Genomic DNA, 21553 nt, shown 5'->3' on the forward strand with positions numbered 1-21553 from the left:
AAGGCTAAGAAGAAATGGCAGGAGGTGAGAAGAGAGTGGTGTCCCAAGACCTAAGCTGAAAAGGTTTCAAAAACAAAGAAAAAGTCACCAGTGACAACTGCCACAGAAACATCATGTGAAAGGGACTAAAAGGTATTTGAGGGTTCAGGGAACTTGTCAAGAATCTTAAAGTAGATCAGGAAGCTTCTGACAGAAGCTGGGTTATTCTGTGGCAATATGAGGACATAAACAGACGTACATATGTATGGAGGGTGAAAGATGATCTCATCTGATGACCCTATGTGGTCCAATAACAGGAATCTAGAAGATACTTTATTGGCAAGGATTGCTTCTATCTTGAGATGAAAAAAAAAAAAAAAAAAAAAAAAAAAATCCTTCACTACTGTCTGGATAATCTACATCTCATATTATGTAGTTGCCTAGACAATTTCTTTAGAAAGTCCCAACTGAATATCTGGTTGTGGAAGACAAGACTACTTCCAAGAAAACCCACACAAATCCCTCCACCACCCACTTTCCCCAACGTCCCTCAGAGGAATTTGTGCTGAAGCTTCACCACCACAAGACTTTTCAAAATTTGTTTTTCGACTAAGAGGGATCGGCGTTTGGGAGATGCTTTTTGGTCACCGTGACATCTGTTGCTCATGAGGCCTTTATTCCTAAAGCCACCTGCTATTAGATATAGTGAAACTTCTGTTGTTCATTGCATTTAGTGGATTAATAAAGGAAAATATCCTGGCTTTCAATTAGATAGGGTTTCTATTTGCCATGAATAGGAAAGGTTGATTCTGCAATTTCCAATTAGCTGTAAGCGTAGCTTCCTGCTCCAACCGAGACAAACCTGGAAAGAGCAGGTTTAGTGAGTGGCAGGACAAGGAGGAAGATGTGTGTTCTCTGGGAACACTCGCCAGCACTGTCCTCCGGCTCACCCAGTGTGCTCTGCCTTTGGGAGTGCAGGAGCCCAGGGGCAACTGGTAAGAGTTTCAAAGTGAAGTGTGTGCTTTTTGAGAAAGCGTGGCTGATGATCCCTGCATGCAGGTGGTAACAGCTTTCAACTCTCCTCTCCTAGGATAAATGAATGAATGAAATTGTTCTTCTCTCCCTGGACCAGTGAGAATTCATTTACTCAGAGGGATCAGAGTAATAAGCACTGGGAGATTTGGGGCATCGAGTAAAGGTGCTATTCTAAACTTCTAGAAAAGTAAATGGAAGGGGATGTGCTGATAGGGGTGGTCAATGTTACTAAAACCTGATTGATGCCAAATACTGTGTGAGGTGTTTATATATATTAGCTCATTGAATGAATCTATCTATCTATTTTTACATTTAATTCTTAGATGAGTCAAAATGTTGTTTTTCTCTGCTGAAAGTTCCCCTCAACAAATCAGAATTTCTGGTATGATGTTAGAAAGGATGCTTCTGAGGAATGTTTAGCTTCACTGAATAATTTGTGAAGGTCTGTAGTTTCTACAGTAAATCAAATAAATTTATAAGGAAAATATGAAAGTTGCTAGGTTTTTTTTAAGATAGTCATGAGAAGGTAAGAGAAAAAGACATTACTTTCCTTGGTTTCTATGACAAGTAAATAAGAAATACAAATAACCAACATAACACTCATCATGATAAACAGATACCTGAGTTTGTGTATTTCCTCCTTCGAGCAAGGCAATGCCAAGTAAAATTCCTTCTGAAAAAATTCTGTCATTTTTTGTGTTCACTATAACATCAATGACAAGTTCAGATGCACCTTCTTTATCCAGTAGACACTGAATGTCTGACATTGATATCCCCATCTTATCTGAATCTTGTCCCGAAAAGCTCCCTGTGATTAGCAAAAATAAATAAGTAAAACTTAATTACAGACATTATTAGTATGTAACATTTTTGAATTCTTAGACCTTAAAAATATTTATCATTGAGGGCGCCTAAGTGTCCAACTTCGGTTCAGGTCATGATCTCACAGTTGGCGGGTTCAAGCCCTGTGTCAGGCTCTGTGCTGACATGACAGCTCAGAGCCTGGAGCCTGTTTCAGATTCTGTGTCCTCTTCTCTCTCTGCCCCTTGCCAGCTCACATTCTCTCTCTTTCTCTCTCTCTCAAAACTAAATAAACATTAAAAAAAATTTTTAAAGGAGTGCTATTGCTGGGTCATAGGGATATTTATCATTGGAATTTTTTCCCTTCCCCATTAAATATAATAGGGGCTTGGGTTTAAAAAATGTCAAAAGTTTGTAAAAACATAGCTTTCTATTAAATGTATGACACCTAGAATTAAATGTTTTTTCTTAATAAGAAATGCTTTTAGAAAAAGAAAACTAGCTTTATTTTTGTCCTTAATTTACATATTAAGAAATTATGACATTGTTTACTATTTTCCAGAGTCAAAGAGCAAAACTAGTCCTGATGTTCAAATCATTTGTTTTATGAATGCAAAATTTTGGACAAAGGTCTTTTGAGAGTGCTTTTCAAGTGAATTTTTTATATTTATGCTATTTTAAGTTAAATACCAGCATAGCACCAGCAGAAAGACATGTGACTAGAATCCTAGAACGAGGGACAAATGATCAGTCTTACCTCCCCCTTGTGCAGATTTGCTGTAGGTTCCAGAGAGGTGTCCATTGATACCAACTCCATAGTCTCCTTTAAAGTAGCGATTCAGGAGTATTTTTCTTAATGTGTTCCCCTAATAAAAGGGATAAGAAAAGTGTTTCTTATTGTTTCTCTTTCTAATGAAAAGGGAAAGTAGCAGTACATTAAAATGCCCACTCAAGATGCATTTTATCAATGATGTTGATATGGAAGAATTAATTTTATATAGCATAATATTTTCCGAGATGAAAATTTGCAAATGCTTCCTAAGAAAATAATAATGATTTTGCTTCTCCCAGAAATAAAGAACAAACTAGAGTACTTTCCACGAAATGTACTGAGAAAATCACAACAGATTGTACTAAGAAAATCTATGCACTATAAATTTAAGATTGCCTCAAAGGCTGAGGGTCCTAGTGTTGTTAAGAATATTAGTGATGCCTAAAGAAGACACAGTTTAATAAACACCCTGAGAATTGGAAACCAAAAGCCCTATTTAAGAGGAGATTGGTAAATAGAGCTAGGAAAGTGCTGGGTATACAACAGGTGCTCAAAAAATTAAGCTTGATAAGACAGAGTGAATATATTTAAATTCCAAGGGCTTTATTCAGAAACTGACGGGCAAAAGACAAGTGTATTCCTTTATAAAATATGTGATTCAGAAGTTCCTAAGTCTTCAATGTTATACTGATTACAACACATTTTAAAAATACTATATTTTGGGGCACCTGGGTGGCTCAGTCAGTTGAGCATCCGATTCTCGATGCTCTTCAGCTCAGGTCAGTATCCCAGGGAAGTGGGATTGAGCACCACATTGAGCCCCACTTTGGGCTCTGCACTGAGTGTGGAGCCTCCTTAAGATTTTCTCTCTCTCTCTCTCTCTCTCTCTCTCTCTCTCTCTCTCTCTTTCTCTCTCTCTGCCCCTCTCTCCAAATCATGCTCTCCCTCTCTTTCTCTTTAAAAAAATTAAAATAAAAAAAATAAAATACTATATTTTGCTGGTGTACCTGGGTGACTCAATCGTTTAAATGACCAACTCTTAATTTTGGCTCAAGTCGTGATCTCACGGTTCCTGAGATCGAGTCCCTGCATAGGGCTCCATCTGCTTGGGATTCTCTCTCTCCCTGTCTCTCTGCTCCTCCCTGGCTTATGTGCTCTCTCTCTCTCTCAAAACAAATAAATAAACAAACAAACAAAAAATACAATGTTTTGCAATATAGTTCCTTGATGTACATAAGACATACAGATAACTCCAGATCTTCCATTTTATTGGTCTTATTATTTCAATAGACAAGTGATTTTAAGGTATTATTAAAGAATACTTTTAAAAACTAAATTAACACAGCAACTACTGAGGTGTTAGTCCCATCTTGCGGGTAAGAACACTGGGGCCCAAGAGCTCAGGTAACCGGATGTAGATTGTGCAGCTAACAGGTGGTACAGCAAAGAGCTGAACTCAATGCTTGACGGAGTCGCCCAGGCCATTTCGACACACGGTACCCAGGGCCACTCCCCAGGCACACCTTCCAATGCTGTGACACTTTGACACGTGGCCCTCACCGTTTCCTCTCTCTCTCTTGCTCTGGTTAGACCTCCTTCTCATGCTCTGAGGTTTCATCCTCAGCTCTCTTGCCCTGCTGCTCTCCTCGCCTTCCCTCTCCCTGTCAGCAAATTTATCTGATCCCTGGTTGCATAACCACTTCTGCAGTCTGACTGCCAAATGTCTTTCCTCCAGCTCGACCTGGCTCCCCTAAGCTTTTCATCCTGTTTCCACTTAGATTTCCTTATCTTCATCTGGAGTTTCTACTGGCACCTCAAACTCAATTTGTCACAATGGAATGACCTCCTCTTTTTTATTCTTTTTTTTCTTGAAGTATAATTAACAAAATATATTAGTTTCAAGTGTACAATATAGTGATTTGCTAATTCTATATATTACTCCGTGCTCATCAAGATGAGTACATTCTTAATTCCCTCTATTTCACCCATCCCCCCACCCACTTCCCCTCTGGCGACCACAAGTTTGCTTTAAGAGTCTGTTTCTCTGTTTGTCTCTTTTTTCCTTTGTTTGCTTGTTCATTTGTTTTGTTTCTTAAATTCCAGATATGAGTGAAATCATATGGTATTTGTCTTTCTCCAACTGATTTATTTCACTTATCATTATACCCTCTAGGCCCATCCATGTTGGTCAAATGGCACAATCTCATTCTATTGTATGGTTTAGTAATATTCCATTGTGTGTGTGTGTGTGTGTGTGTGTGTGTGTGTGTGTGTGTATATATATATATATATATATATATATCACCTCTTTATCCATTCATTCATCTATCTATCCATGATGGACACTTGGGTTGCTTCTATGTCTCGGCTATTGTACTCCTTGTTTTCTTTCATAGTCTTTTTTTAAGATTCTTTATTTTTGAAAGAGAGAGAGAGAGCAGGGACAGAGAGGGGAAGACAAAGAATCCCAAGCAGGATCTGCACTGTCAGCACAGAACCCAATGTGGGACTTGAACTCACACACTGTGAGATCACAACCTGAGCCTAAATCAAGAGTCGGATTCTTAACTGACTGACCCACCCAGGCTCCCCTCTTAGCTATTGTAAACAATGCTGCAATAAACATAGGGGTGCATGTATTTTTTCAAACTAGTGTTTTTGTTTTCTTTGGGTAAATACTCACTAGTTCAGTCACTGGATCATATAAAAACTTACTTTTATGTTTTGAGAAACCTCTATACTGTTTTCCACAGTGGCTATACCAGTTTGCATTCCCACTAGCAGTGTACAAGGATTCCTTTTTCTCCACATTCTTGCCAACACTTTTTATTTCTTGTAATTTTGATTTTAGCTATTCTGACAGGTGTAAACTGGTATCTCATGGTTTTAATTTGCATTTCCCTGATGAGTAGTACAATCTAAAGATTTAAGGCAATCCCTATCAAAATACCAATAACATTTTTCACAGAACTAAAACAAATAATCCTAAAATTTGTACGGACCCATAAAAGACCCCAAATATCCAAAGCAATGTTGAGAAAAGAAATCAAAGCTAGAGGTGTCACAATTCCAGATATCAAGTTATACCACAAAGCTTTGGTAATCAAAATAGTGTGGTACTAAAGAACAAAAACAGACACATAGGAGATCCCAGAAATGAACCCATGCCCATATGGTCAATTAATCTATTAAAAAGGAGGCAGTAAGATAAAATGGGAAAAAGACAGTCTCTTCAAAAACGGTGCTGGGAAAACTGGACAGCTACATGCAAATGAATGAAACTGGACCACTTTCTTACACTACATACAAAAATAAACTCAAAATGGATTAAAGATCTAAATGTGAGATCTGAAACTATAACACTCCTAGAAGAAAACATAGGCAATAATACCTTTGACATTAGCTGTAGAAACATTTTTCTAGACATGTCACTTCACGCAAGAGAAATAAAAATGAAATAAATTATTGGGACTACTCCAGAATAAAAGGCTCTTAAGCAGAAAAGTAAACTATCAACAAAACAAAAAGGTAACCTACTGAATGGGAGAAGATATTTGTAAATGATATATCCAATAAAAGGTTAATATCCAAACTATATAAAGAACTTCTACAACTCAACCCCAAGAAAAAACAACCCGATTAAAAAATGGGGCAGAGGACCTAAACAGACATTTTTCCAAAGAAGACATACATATGGCCAACAGACACATGAAAAGATGTTCAACATCACTTACTGTCCTTTCTTAAACCTGTTTTCCTTTCAATTTCAATTTATTTTTACATCAGAACCATGTTGATCATTTAAGGCCCCAAACCTAAGAGATCATCTACTAACCCCTTATCTTGGCAATGATTTGTGAAACCCTACCTATTCTATCTTTTCAGGTGTAGCTTCCAATGGTGTCTTCGCACATAATATTTTAACTGAACTGAACTATATGATGATTTCTCAACCACAGTTTTCTCAGTCTTTCTGCTTTCTCATATGTCATATTCTTTTCTTCCACCTTATGGATACCACCTATCCCCCCTCTTCATTCTACAGATATTTATTAAGTACCTACTCTGTTTTAGACACTATTCTTTTTTTTTTAAGTTTATTTATTTTTGAGAGAGACAGAGAGTGTACGAGCAAGGGAGGGGCAGAGAGAGAGGGAGAGAGAGAGAATCCCAAACTGGCTCTGCATTATCAGCACAGAGCCCAGCACAGGGCTCAACCTCACGATTCACCTGAGCCAAAATCAAGAGTGGGACACTTAACCTACTGAGTCACCCAGGTACTCCTAGACACTATTCTAAGTGAATAATATGTAATCTTCCACTCAAAGTGTTTACAATAAGGTCAGTACCATAATAGGCACATATATTAGGCCCTGTGGAAGCATATAAAACTTTGAAGAGGCTTGACTTTGAAGAGGCTTTATATGCAAATTTCCTCTACTAACCATATAATCATCAGCGCAAAGCTGTCCTGTGCATAGTCGATGCACAACAAATATGTCCTAAATGTCACAGTGCCAAGAATTTTAATAGACACTTAGAGTGTCTGGAGTTCTTTATCCTTAGAGTGACTTTTATTTATCAATAATTAAAATTTTAGCACACAGACATTTGCCATTGTTCCCTATTTCATGTCTTCTTCCTTTAAGACTTTTTCATATAATATTATAGTGAGTAAAGGTGATGCCCAGTCTTGGAAGAAATAGAGAACCTAGAGAATACATAAGAAAAAAAGAGTCTGTCTCTTTTTTCTATTAAGAGAAAGCCTTTTGAGTTGAACTAATTTCATCAGCCCCCCAAAATAATAATAATAATAATAATCTTTCCAAAAGGAAAGGGAAAACAAAATAAAATATTTCTTTGAAGTCAAATGGGCTTTTGCTGTGCATCTTATTATAGCAGAAGGAGATGTTCTAAGAGAGCTTTGAGATCCATTAACTATGGAGCTATAGTTGTATGTTGGGAAGAAAAATATGAGAATATTTTTACTTAAGTACTAAATTTCTATAAAGGGTAGCTCAGTTTGTTATAGTAACCATGCTTCTCACCTCTACAGGCCAATGTACTTCTTCTCACTCAAACTCTGTAAGATACAGTTGGCCCACCTACAATAAATAAAGCTGAAAAACATGAAAATGCAGGCCTGTTTTTCTTAAAATCACTCAAGTCCGTGTCACTGTCTGGAAGAGAACCTGCTGTAAACAGAGCTCCTGGGTCCTTGTGAACTAGCTCTCTTTTTAGTCTATGTAAGAGAGCCTTTTAACCACATTACTCCAAGAACCCAACCAAAAGATAAAACAATGGTGTATCTTTTTTAAAAAGGAGAATAGAAAGCTGCATTTTATCCTTTGTTTTTAAAAATGCCCTTTATATTGCGAGAAGAATAAAGCTGTTCAAAACCAACTACAGAGTAGAAGTGTGTCACATCAAATTAAGACAAGCCTCATATTTGCTATTATTCCTAAATTTTCTTTGGAAAGATAAAATAAAATCACAGATACTTGTCAGATTCATAAACATCAAAATCAAATGAGTAATTTGGTTTTTTTAAATCTTTCTTATCCAATTCCAGCCTTGTCAACAGCATCCATTTTCTAACTATGTAATATTCAGAATGCCATGGAAGGAGGAAAGGACTTCCTCTATCCCTGTTCTTAACTCTGGAGCCACACTGCCTGGGTTCCAATTCTCTTCATGCCACATATCAACTGGGGGACCTTAAGCAAGTTATTCCATCCCCCTGGCCCTCAGTCCCATAACTGTCAAATGGAATAGTCATAATGCTTATCCTCTTTGGGTTTCTGTGATGATTAAATAGGTAAAAACTTATAAGATACTCAGAATAGTTCCCAGCACATAGTAGGTGCGACATAAGTTGTGCAGAGCTAATGCTATTTCTGCCAGTATTGATATTATCCAGATCACACAACAGTGTTCAATTTACAAAGTGCTTTTGTACAGACTTTCTCACTTTATACCAAACCTTCCCATGTAAGTGAAAAAGTTTCTATATCCACTAATGAAAGAGCAAAAATAATAAATGATAAACTACCTGAAAACCTAATTCGTCCACTATTAACCAGTCCTTGGAATTCTGTCTGTGTGAGCTAATATGTGTACACTGCACTATATAAAATGGACCTTTCTAGAAGTCCAACTAAAGTGGAAAAACTCTACTGTGGCTCCAACTCCATGGTTTTCAACAGACACAAACTTCGGCACTAAAAATGAACAAGAATAGGTGCAGATGAATGGGACTCTATTGTTTGTCTTAGTTATCCTCGTTTAAGCTTTGAAAACTCCCGATATTGCTACATGATGAGTCGAGCACAACTGATTTCTTCTGCCAAACACCAAATTCTGACTTGAGGATCAAGGCAAGTCCTGTGTTCACACTTGTCTTAGGGTATCCTTAGTGGCCTGCACTATTGGTGATGGGTTACAGTGGTGATAATTCAGACGACAGTCATTTCCACAAATTCCTTTAACTCCAATAAATTAATTTTAGAATTACTGGCAGAAATTCTGGTGCCAGGGTTGTAAATTCTGGTGCCATGGAGCTATAACTGTCAAGGCAGAAATTCGGGAAAGAACGAAAAGCACATTAAGCCATTTTGAAAAGAATTCTACAACAATTGAGAAGTTTGACTTCTATTATACTCACTCTTCAATTCCAAAATGAATTCCTGACTGGGCTTCCCATGGAAGGTGTCCTTGCTGGATGAGGCCAACTAGCAAGAAATGTCCTTTCCAGTCTTTTCAATATCAGAGTCAATTCCAGGCCACAAGACACAGCTTTTAGCCAATGTCTTCATGTGAACACATCCCAGATGTGCTAAATGTAATGGAGCCAAGATAACTAACAACCACCTTCTGAAATTACAACAAAACATCTCCATAAAAAGACATCTTTTGTGGCCAGAGCAATCATGCTGACAGTTTGTGAATATCTGGGAGGACCGTTTTTTTCCTGGCCACTTCCTGTTGCACCAACTCCAGTGTATCAAAAATTAAGCTTAGAAATTATTGCTTTTCATGGGTAGAAAGAATAACAAAAGTTTACTAGTCTTAGAAAGGACCAAGGATTTTCTTTGATTTTCCAGAAAGCACAACACTGTTTGCCATAATAGGTTAATAGCTTTAAGAGTGAAAAGTTCAAGGACATGATATTTGAGGTACTGAATCCACATGTGTTCCCTTTCCCTTGGAAAAATGACACATTGAAGTAATATTTTTTCCACTGTGGAAAATATAATGAAGACACCATCAAACCATGACAACCACAACCGGAATCCTCGAAAACAAGTCCTCCGTTGGAAATTCGAAAGGTAATGACAACTGCAAACTGGAGATGCTTAATTTAGGGTTTTCCCTGAAAGACTATCGCTTAGCTACTGATGATGAGATCTGTAAGGACGTTATTGTATGTACCTGTAGACTCCACATAGACTCTTTTTAACATTAAACCTGGTTTAGCCTAATTGATATTTCCCTAACCTTTTTGTTTAATGATAGCATGTCTGCTTAGATATTTTTCCTCACTTGAATTCCCAGGGGTAAAAAGGTACATTTTTAATTTCAAATACATTCTTGCAATAGCTGTACCCTGATTGGAATTACATTAGGTCCATCATTATAATCAACTACATCTTCAAGGAACTCCTTTGGGAAAAATGTGGCCAGTCTCCTAGAATCTAGCTGTCTAATAGTTTGAATTTCTTAGTCCCTGACTCCAAGCAGTGAAGGCCATTCCTACCCTGGATGCTTCTTCCCAGCTTTCTCAAGATGAAACACACAAACTTCAACAGGAGTAGTTATTATATACATCTACAAAATGCTCTTCATCAATATAACAACATAATCATTGTAATCTTGAAAAACATATGGATGTCTCAACACTTCTAGGAGAAGGGCTTATAAAAAAAGACTGGAAAATGTTAAAACAAATTATTCATACACCACTGTGACAATATACTTCTATCTTCCTTCCTTTTTTTTTTTTTTTTCTTATTCATTGTAAGAACATCCTGCATTTCTACCACATGTCAGGAACTGTTAGGAAAGGGAAGGGGGCAAAAACTTCAGCAGCATATGCTGAAAGAATTTCCAAATATGTAGAGTTAAGACACATGGCACTGTTTTTCAATATAAATAATCCTCACCAGACCATTTGATTCCATTTGTGAAATTTAAACATTTAAACAGTAAATCATATGTAAACATTTGATGATGACGCTGAAGCTAAAAATGACTTCGGTCATCACTCCAGGATGATCAAAAAATCTAGCCTCTCAGCAAACAGGGTTACTGAAAAGGCTGTGTTAGGGGATGGCCTGTACCCCATAACTAGCGAGGAAAAAAGGAAACTATTTCTTTTCTTGAGGTATAATAAAAGCCTCTCGGTATTTGATTTCCAAGAAGCACGCTGACTGATATCAAACTCAATGGACTCAAACACCTCAGCAATTTAAATATAGGGTCTGCTTAAATTCAGAGTTTGAGAACATATGCAATCCCTCACCCTTGGTACTGGAGAATGGATTTTTTTTTTTCTGCTTGTGATTGGTTAGTGTTCTGCGTAAGCAGTCTTTATCTGATCTGCAGAACATAAAGCTTTGAAAGAAGGGTAAATAAACAAGAAATAAACAGGTAAGTTTTAGCTACCATTTCACTATTGAAGTCCAACTACCAGATTCACACATCATAAGTCACTACCTCATAAAATTACACTCAAATGGCAGTGCGCACAACCACTAACACTAAGCCCATAATCCCTAGGTACATAGTGTGGAAACCTACTGAGCGCTATTTGTTTCTGGAAAAATGGAATCAATATGCTGCCAATGCAAGCATGTGCTCTCACACCAAAGGTTGGGAAAAATGGAATTTCAAGTGGTCATTTCAAAGCTTCTGCAAAGACTATGTCCCTGAGGGATAATATGGTGAGGTATGTAGTTCAATAACAGACTCAGTTTATGGGAGGTCCCAGAGAAAATGAGAGGATAAAGCAGGAGTGGGAAGAGATGAGAATAAATGAGAGCACCAACTCGGATCTGAATAACAATATGAAGTACAATGGGAGAGGTTTCCTCTCGAATAATGGGAAGGCTCCTATTTAGCTTGCTGTTTTAAATCCTCACATGCTGTGGGGCACTTGGGTGGCTCAGTTGGTTTAGCATCCAACTTTGGCTCAGGTCCTGGTTCATGGGTTCAAGCCCTGCATCGGGTTCTGTGCTGACAGCTCAAAGTCTGGAGCCTGCTTCATGGATTCTGTGTCTCCCTCTCTCTCTGCACCTCCCCCACTCATATTCTGTCTCTCTCTCTCTCTCAAAAATAAATAAAACATTAAAAAAACAAAATTTAAATCCTCACCTGCTGTGATTCCTGTTATATTTCCACAACTATTTAGTAAAGATTGATATATGCGTACCACTTTGCAAGCTGGTGTCACAAGAGGTAAGAAACAGTACAGAAAGACACAGAAGACCAGCACTCTTCAGCCTTGCATAGACCTGCCTGTTTCTCTAAAGTCTCATGTTCCCAGTGCCATCTATGAGCTCCAAGCTGTGAACTACTGATCATAACCAAGAGAGTGTTGGCCCACAGGCAGTGAGAGGAAGACATGACCTTGAAGTTGTCAAGGGAACAACATTGTAGAGAATCCTCCCCCACTCCCCTGAACACACACAGAGTAAGGAGGGGGGAGGGCGGGGGACTCATCTCTTTTCCCATATACAATGAAAGAAATTGTCTTTAGAAGGGAGGAAGAAAACTAACGCATTACTCATAATCAGTGCAAATATTTTGACAAAAGAAAGCCAAATTTTAACAAATTCAGAATATATTTAGAAGTTCCTCAGGTAGGAGAGAAATGTTTATGGAGCTGCTGGAATGATGAGGAGCTCTGCATAGCACAATTTCAAAGGAAGATCTTGAGAATTAAATGAGATAATATTTATATACACAGCTTGACACGTAATAAATTTAGTTTATGAAACTCTGGGAATGAAAAGCCTGTATACTTAGTAGAAAAGATGATGTCTTGGAGACCAATGCAAATGGTTTGGATCCAGGTTCTGCCACTGGCTTTGCAATTTCAAGAACTTTATTTAACTGCCCTGAGACTCAATTTCCCTATCTGTGAATAATAATATCCATACCGCAGGGCTATATGTAAAGAATATATGAAAAGCTTTAAGTCCTTAATCTATAATAAGTGCTAAGTAAACAGTTATTATAATATTTTATTTTTTTTTAATTTTTTTTTCAACGTTTATTTATTTTGAGACAGAGAGAGACAGAGCATGAACAGGGGAGGGGCAGAGAGAGAGGGAAACACAGAATCGGAAACAGGCTCCAGGCTCTGAGCCATCAGCCCAGAGCCCGACGCGGGGCTCGAACTCACGGACCGCGAGATCGTGACCTGGCTGAAGTCAGACGCTTAACCGACTGCGCCACCCAGGCGCCCCTATTATAATATTTTTTAATGTTTACAGGAAAATAAGACTTGTCAAACTCACAGCATGTACAGGACATTACAATGCCCAGTGCCATGAAGACAGAAATAGCTTTACCCACTCATATCTATATCCAGATCTGACCTTCCACAAGTTTTTAAGAGAAGGAAAATGAAAACAGCATTAATTCTGAAGAATATTACTTCAGAGCCAAATTGATCAGTAGGTTTTTTTCATAAAAACAACACCTACACGTGCGTAGGTTTCAATCATCCCTACTGCATGCACAAAGTGGAATTCATCAGAAGCCAATTCAGACCAACTTTTCTTAAAGTACCGTCAGTAGGAAAACCAATGTTCCGTGTTCCTGATATTCATTTTTAACATGAGAAATATAAGAAGGTTATTAAATACATTTATAAAATTATCATGCAATAATCGTTCATTAAGAAGGGTATACTTCCTAACTATTCTCCTTATATTCACTTGGTACCCCTCTAATTCATTTTGCACTCAGTATTCAGAGGCTTTTGAAACAACAGAGAACTAAAATTCAGAATGCAGTAAAACCCTGGATTGCGAGTAGCTTGTTCTGTGAGTGTTCCCCAAGAGGAGCAAACATGTCTAATAAATTTTAACCTGATAAATGAGCGATGTCTTGCAATAGGAGTATATGATGCAGAATGTCACATGATCACAACTGAGCCAATGGTTTTTGAAATTCGTTTTGATACATGAGTGCTTTGGATTACAAACATGTTTCCAGAATGAATTTTGCTCGCAAACCGAGGTTTTACTGTATATGAATATATGAATAATGCTTACAAATCAGTGAAAAAAATAATCCAGTAGAAAAGTGAACAAAAGAATTGAGCTGGCATTTTATATAAGTACCACATCACAGGCATTCATACAAGCATTGATAGCAAATACAATGACAACAACAACACAAAAACAAACAAACAAATCAACCCAAATACCTACTGACAGGAAAATGGATCAATAAATTGTGGTGTATTCCCAGAGCAGAATATTATACAATGTAAACATGAATGAACCAGAGTCTCACAGCAATACACAACCACCTTGATGAATCTTAGAAACATAATATTCAGAGAAAGGGGAAAAAGCAAGTCCTAGTGTGGTATTAAAATGTGAGCTACCTGTTGTCTCTGGAAGGGAAGCCAGAGTACATAGGTAGATACAAGGTATTGATAATTTTTTCATTCTTCACTTGGCTGAGGGGTTCATGGCTCTTCATTATATTACTATGCTTTACAATTAAAAATGATGATGTACCTATTATTTCGAATAAATTCAACATCCTATTAAAAGAAAATACTCAAAAAATATTGAACCTCAAAATGGTGATAGCTTCCTACATTTGATGTTCTGTTGCTTTTCACCCCTCTGAATACTGACCATGATCCATCACATGGCTTAGGCGAGGATCCAGGATACAACACCCACAAATCTTGAACCGTTATCCACATTGTTTTCTCAACCAATCCACATCTTTCTCCCACCACACAAGCCATTTAGCGTCTCACCATGTTCCCTTCTGCCTCAAGACATTAGCAGATAATGTTCCCTTTCGCCAGTCATGCTTTCAGTGCCCAACCCCTCAACACCAATACTCCCAACTTGGCTTACTTAACTCCCACTCAACTTTAGGTCTCAGCTCATCCATATCAGGGTCATCCTCTCCAACTGCACCAAGTCAGCTCTCATTCAATCCCCTCAAACACCACATGCTTCACCATGTGTTTGAGTTATATATGTATTTATTTCAATCTTTGAATGATCTCAGTATCCTTCTACTGGACTGTAAACACCACGAGGATAGGGACTGCCTTTTTCTTCTATATTTGCTGATCAGTGACTCTAAGATCTATGCAAAACTTGGCACATTAACTACTCAATAAACAATTTTGAGTAAGTGTATGAAGAAATGATTCTGCATTAGAGATCACCACGTTTACCAACAAAATTTGATGCTGAGTGCCATCTATTTAAAGGCTGTGATATACATTGTATATCATGTCTTATAATGTCAGCAAATATTTGAGATGCATTCAATGTTACTTGCAAACTAAATATTTTTAGTGTATAAGCTCATTAACTATGGTTCTATGGCTGAAAGAAGGAAATTATGTTAGAATCCAATAAGCAAAATGTTAGAAAACACTTAAAAATAAAGATGAACAATTTCTTTGAATTGTCAGAAGGTAAAATATGAACTAATGATCACAGATATGACCTAAGGCAAAAGAACACATTAATATGCCAAGAGACTAGTTCAAGGCCTTCCTTGTTACAATATGTCTATGGGAATAGGATTTTTTATGTTTTATTGGCAAACATAGAAACCACCTTGATCACACACAAGGCTGTGACTTAGCAACATAATTTCTAGTATTATGTGAATATGTCATTTCAAAATATACAAAGCCACTATTGTCTTTTTAAGATATTATGTTTTGGTGTGCCATAATTTTATTTATTTTATTTTTTTAATGTCTATTTATTTTTGAGAGAGAGACAGAGCACGAGTGGTGGAGGGGCAGAGAGAGAGAGGAAGAAACAGAATCCAAAGTAGGCTCCAGGTTCTGCACTGTCAGCACAGAGTCCGACACCCGGCTCGAACCCACAAACCATGAGATCATGACCTGAGCTGAAGTTGGAAGCTTAAACAACTGAGCCACCCAGGTGCTCCTAGTGTGTCATAATTTTAGTGCAGGATAAAATTAAAGATAATTCTTTTATTTCACTTTTCCCTCATAAAATGAAAATCATTTTCTTTCTTTAGTGTTTGTTGTTATGACATTAAAAAAATATGTAGACCTGATTTTGATCATTTCCTGCATCAAATTGTCCATGAGACCATATATTTTGCCTGCTTTAATATCTAGTACCTTCCTCCATGAGCTCCTCATTGTGTGCCATGTTAATCATAATTTTCAAAGAATTTCACAGTGAAAAACTATGAGATAATGATTTAGAGCTAGTGGAAACTAGGAATTTCTTAAATATTCATCAACGTTTCAGAGTACCAATACAATTATTACCCACCCCTTCCAAAAAAAAGAGGTATTAATTCAAACAAACCTAAAGCTATCTGAGCTGATTAAAGGCCATATGCCTAACTCAGGAGCAGACTTTTTCAGAAAGTCCTTGAGTAGGTTTATTATGGTCTTTTAAACACTGTTTTTAAAATCATTTGGATTCCCTCTGGCATATACCCCAGCAGATATTACACTACCTTATATATCTAAGACTGTAACTAGAATCCAGGTACTAAAAAGGTAATACATTATTTTTGATAACATGCAAAGCACACTTGTTGTTATGAAAAGGTACTTTCTTGGTAAAGCTGGGGTGCCAGGCATCTGCATTATAAACTCAATTTTCACAAGCTTATGAATTGCCTGCTGATATTGGCTTCTGAAAGAAACAAAACAAAGCATCCTTGGGCTGAAAAGAAAACTTACACACTTTAATAAATATGATTTGAGGTAAACATCCAGCTATTTTTAATTAGTACATTGAAGAGGAGAGGGGAAAGAATCATTTCAGTGAACCATAGGTTGATGATCTCATACCCCCAAACTAACAACTACCTCTCTCCACTTTTCCTGTGTGTGGTCTGGGTAATATACCATTTTTTTTTAATTCCTAGATATTAATGCATATTTTTAAAAGGTATTTATCAAGTCTTGAATTGTTAAAAGTCTTGTTTTTTCCCCTGGGTATAGGTAAGCATAGATGACTGGGTTGCCTCCAAGGCAGGGGGTAAGGGGGCAAGAAGTGCACATCACACCTCCTTCTCTATTATATTTCAATCTCAATGATTCTTTTTAAAAATTTTTTTTAATGTTTATTCATTTCTGAGAGAGGGAGACAGAGCACAAGCGGGAGAGGACCAGAGAGAGAGGGAGATACAGAATCGGAAGCAGGCTCCAGACTCTGAGCTGTCAGCACAGAGCCCGACACAGGACTCGAACTCATGAACAGTGAGATCATGACCTGAACCAAAGTCAGACACTTAAGTGACTGAGCCACCCAGGCGCCCCTCAATCTCAATGATTGTAACACACATTTTTTCTCCACATTTTGACATTTCTGAAAGACAGGTCACTCCAAAATCAATAGTGTGGTATAGCTCAATTGGCAGTGCTCTTTATCTTTCCAGCAATACAACTGATGGCAGATTAGAATTGGAGGATATATTATATTGAATGGATTTAATCTGACATTGGAAACAACTAAGGTTCAGAGCAGGTGGCATCACTAACATACCCATTTTTCAGTTCACATAAAGCAAGATTAAATTAAGCCAGAAATTTAGGAATTAGTTTTTTAATCAAACTATTTGTTTTCAGTGTTTGCCTTTGTTCATCGCTCCACATTCTATACGATACTTCAATTTACCACCAACTTAAGTTTTGATGTCATATGTTGAGTTGGGCCTGCATTAAGATTAGTAAAGAAAACAACAGTATGGATAGAGATAAGAGGTATATTTACTTACAAATCAAGAGCAGTGGATAAGTAAATAAGTAATATAAATGCATTTAATTAATTTAGAAGCTTGAACAATACTAAATTGCTCTCCTTAAAAAAAACCTGCCCCTTCATACCCCTGCATACCTGCTAGGATGATTAAGATAAAAAAGAGAGACAATAACAAGTCTGTGGATGTAGAAAAATAGGGACCCTTATACATTGTTGATTGAAATATTAAATGGTGCAACCACTTTGGAAAACTATTTTACAATCCCTAAAAATTGAACAGTTATCATGTGACCTAGCAACTCTCGAGAGAGAGGGAGAGAAAGAGAGGGGAGAGGGAGAGGGAGAGTCCTGGGGCTATACAAAAGAGAAATAAAAAGATACGTCCGCACAAAGACTTGTACATGAAAGTTAATGGAGGCAGTATTCATAATAGCTGAAAAGTAGAAACAACCCAAATGTCCATCCAATGCTAAATGGGTACATAAAATGTGGTATGCCATACAATGGAATATTATTCGGCAACAAAAAGGGAATGAAGTACTGATTCATGTTACAACATAGATGAGCCTTGAAAATATTGCTCTCAGTGGAAGAAGGCGGTTATAAAAGATCACATATTTTATTATTGCATTTACATGAGATTTCTGCAAGAGGAGAATCCACTGAGATAGAAAGTAGATTAGTGGTAGCCAGGAGTTAGGGTTGGGAAAGTGGAGAGTGATTCCCAATGGGTATGGGGTTTCTTTCTGGAGTAATGAAAATGTTCTAAAATTAGCCAGTGGGCATTGTCTGCAAATCTGTGAATATACTAAAAACCACTAAAAAACTGGATACTTCAGCAGGGTGAATTTTACAGTGTGTGAATATCTCAAAAAAGCTGTTATAGAAATAGAAAATCCATTAGATTGGTTGAGAAGATTGACTCTTTAAGTATTTTCTAAAAACACATCTTAAAGAAAATAATGTCAGTTCTGTCCAAATTTTTGCTAGGCAGCCGAGGCATTAATACTATTTGCCACAAAGTCCCTTCCGTTAAATGCATCTGTACAACAGATGTATTACAATGGCACATGTTTTGAATGTTACATCTGTTAGTAAAATGTAGAGGCTCAAACTGCTAATTAAAAATGAAAATGTATGTGTCAATTAGAAGCCAATTTCTTGTTAAAACTGCCTAATGGCTAAGGCACCAAAATCGAGCTAGTACCTAGGATTATTTGTGTCTTGACCTGTGTGGGAAGGCAGTCCAGTGCACTGAATATAGGCTAGACAGTTTCCATGGATACCTCACATTGCTGGAGGTGTAGAAACTAAAAATTATAAACAACTTCACAAAAATCATGCTTCAAAAATACATTAACAAAAAAATACTAATCTTCCTGATAAAGATGTTAGAATCTATTTTGTTGACAAGTAGATAGGGGATATTTTTAGGGGAGAGGGAGCCAAAATTTTTAAAAGGCTGGTTTTTAAGTTGCTTTATAATTCATAGGAGAGAGAGAGAGATTCAAAATGCTTCTATCATCATAAGGTTTACAGCAAACCTCAAGAGTTTTAAAGATGTTTAGCTTTTTTTAAAATTTTTCTTTTTTCAACGTTTTTATTTATTTTTGGGACAGAGAGAGACAGAGCATGAACGGGGGAGGGGCAGAGAGAGAGGGAGACACAGAATCGGAAACAAGCTCCAGGCTCTGAGCCATCAGCCCAGAGCCTGATGCGGGGCTCGAACTCACGGACCGCGAGATCGTGACCTGGCTGAAGTCGGACGCTTAACCGACTGCGCCACCCAGGCGCCCCTAAAGATGTTTAGCTTTTATAGGAACCAACTAGATTGAATTATCCCAGCTGAGTTTAATTAATCTGGCCACTGCATACTAATATGCTGATCTTTCCAAATAAATGTACGCTGTAATTACAACCAGGTTACTCCGCCCACCATCCTTTTGCTCCTTCCCATGAAATAAGACTACATATCTTCCAGATGTAGCATAAAAGCCACAGTGTTATTAACGAACCATTTTGGAATCAGACAAAATAAAGCATAAGAAAAATACATGTAGTTTCCATAAGAAAAGGAGATATTTCCCACACCACTTTGTTGAGAAGACCTGACCACACACCTGTTTGTTCATACCGTTAACAGGTTAGAGAAGGAAGAACAAGAAAGTTATAGCATTAGCTTTTTCCATGTCCCCAAATCTCTTCCACTATTAGGCAATCGAGTTGGGATTTATTCCCAGAACTCACGAGATAATCAGCGTGCGTGGAAATGTAGCTGTTTTCTATGGACCACTTAGTCCAGTCATTACATGAGCTTCAGCATAAATGAGGGAAAAGGACACAACTTGTTTTAACAAAGGAGACAAATGAATCAGTAAATTTGAATCAAATTAAACCAATACAGTAAAACCTTGACTTGCGAGCATAATTCGTTTCAGAAACATGCTTGTAATCCAAAGCACTTGTATATCAAAGTGAATTTCGTGAACCATTGGCTCAGATGTGATCATGTGACATTCGGCGTCAGGAACTACTCCTATTGCAAGACATGGCTCATTTATCAAGTTAAAATTTATTAGAAATGCTGGTCTTGTGGAACACTCACTGAACAAGTTACTCACAATCCAGGGTTTTACTGTATTTGGTTATGTATAAGGACAATTTGACAAATATTTCATTCAATGCTCATAGCAAACTAAGACATCACCTAGCTTAGCAGCAAGAGTCAACTGTTATTCTGTTCACAAATATTTTTGAGAAGTATGTATTTGTTTTAATTCAATGTTAAAGACAACCTTGTGAAAAATTAGAAAATGTTCATTGAAAGTATTGGGGAGAGGAATTAGTAGCAGAAAAATGCAAAAAGAACATTCTCTAGAGAAATAACTATATTAAATAGAACTCTGCTCTAATCAAGTTTTCTTTACTGTTGTCAACTCTCTTCCCCTACTTCTTATTCACTATCATTTCGATTCACTCAAATTCTTCCTGTTTTCTCAGTTTCTTTTTACCTGAACTGTAACCAAATTCTTCCGTCAGTCCCTTTTGCTTCCATGTGTCTAATTGTTTTAAAGGTAGAAGAGTATCACCCCATCAGCAGTGCGGTGGCCTTGAAACCTGTTCCTCCCTGCCCCCCCCCCCCCCCCCACTGTGCACCATTGCAAGGCTCTTCCTGCTTTCTCCAAAGACCCACATCTTTCAGGTCTCAGCTTCCATGTCACCTTCTTGGGAAAACCATCTTCTGGATATTTCTGCCCTAGCCTCCAGGGACACACACTTACAGCACTCAGGACTTCTCCTTCAAAGTAATTAAGTAAAGTCACCAGGTGGCTCAGTCAGTTAAGCAACCAACTCTTGAGTTTGGGTCAGGTCATGACATCATGGTCACGAGATCCAGCCCAGTGCTTGGGCTTCTGCCAAGCAGGGAGCCAGCTTAAGATTGTCTCTATCCCTCTCCCCCTGCCCCTCACCTGCTCACGTGCATGCCCTGTCTCATTCTCTCTCTCTCAAACAAAACAAAACAAAAAACAAAACAAAACAAAAAAAAAAAAAAAGAGAGAGAAACTAGTCAATCCTTGTTCATTTCAGTTGGTACCTGACTTTCTCACTAACCCCTCAACTCTATGGGGGTATATTAGATTGTTTAGCAACACATCTCCAGTACTTAGCAGACATTCAATAATTTTTTGTAAGTATGTTCTATCTCATCCTTTTTTCTCTATTTCCAAACACCTCTGTTTTCTATCATTTTTATGACTTCCTAACGAGAAAATTTCCTTAGAATCAGATTCCTATTTTCAAAATCACCTAAAAAGTCATACTATGAAATAAATACTATCCATCCTATTTTGGCCCCTGTTGGACAGAAAATAATCACTTGGAAGCACTTGTGGGACCAACATACCAACATCTGTGTGGCCACGTTTGGGACATGTGTGGGACCAACGTACAAACAACCGGAGGATGGTAGGGCGGAAGGGAATTTCCACATGTC

The 21553-nt window shown here is 37.6% G+C and overlaps 1 protein-coding gene across 6 annotated transcripts in view; it reads right to left on the reverse strand.

Moving 5' to 3' along the window:
- ITPR2 (inositol 1,4,5-trisphosphate receptor type 2) overlaps window positions 1-21553 on the reverse strand; it is a 505414-nt gene that overhangs the window by 169175 nt on the left and 314686 nt on the right. For all 6 annotated transcript variants that reach the window (XM_030322010.1, XM_030322009.1, XM_030322008.1 and 3 more), the window contains 2 exons: window positions 2573-2681; window positions 1635-1822 (listed from right to left, as the gene is read on the reverse strand). In XM_030322010.1, coding sequence (XP_030177870.1) covers window positions 1635-1822; window positions 2573-2681 — 297 coding nt within the window. The remainder of the gene's footprint in view (window positions 1-1634; window positions 1823-2572; window positions 2682-21553) is intronic.

The sequence above is a fragment of the Lynx canadensis genome, chromosome B4 (assembly GCF_007474595.2).
Source record: "Lynx canadensis isolate LIC74 chromosome B4, mLynCan4.pri.v2, whole genome shotgun sequence".
Lineage (NCBI taxonomy): Eukaryota > Metazoa > Chordata > Mammalia > Carnivora > Felidae > Lynx > Lynx canadensis.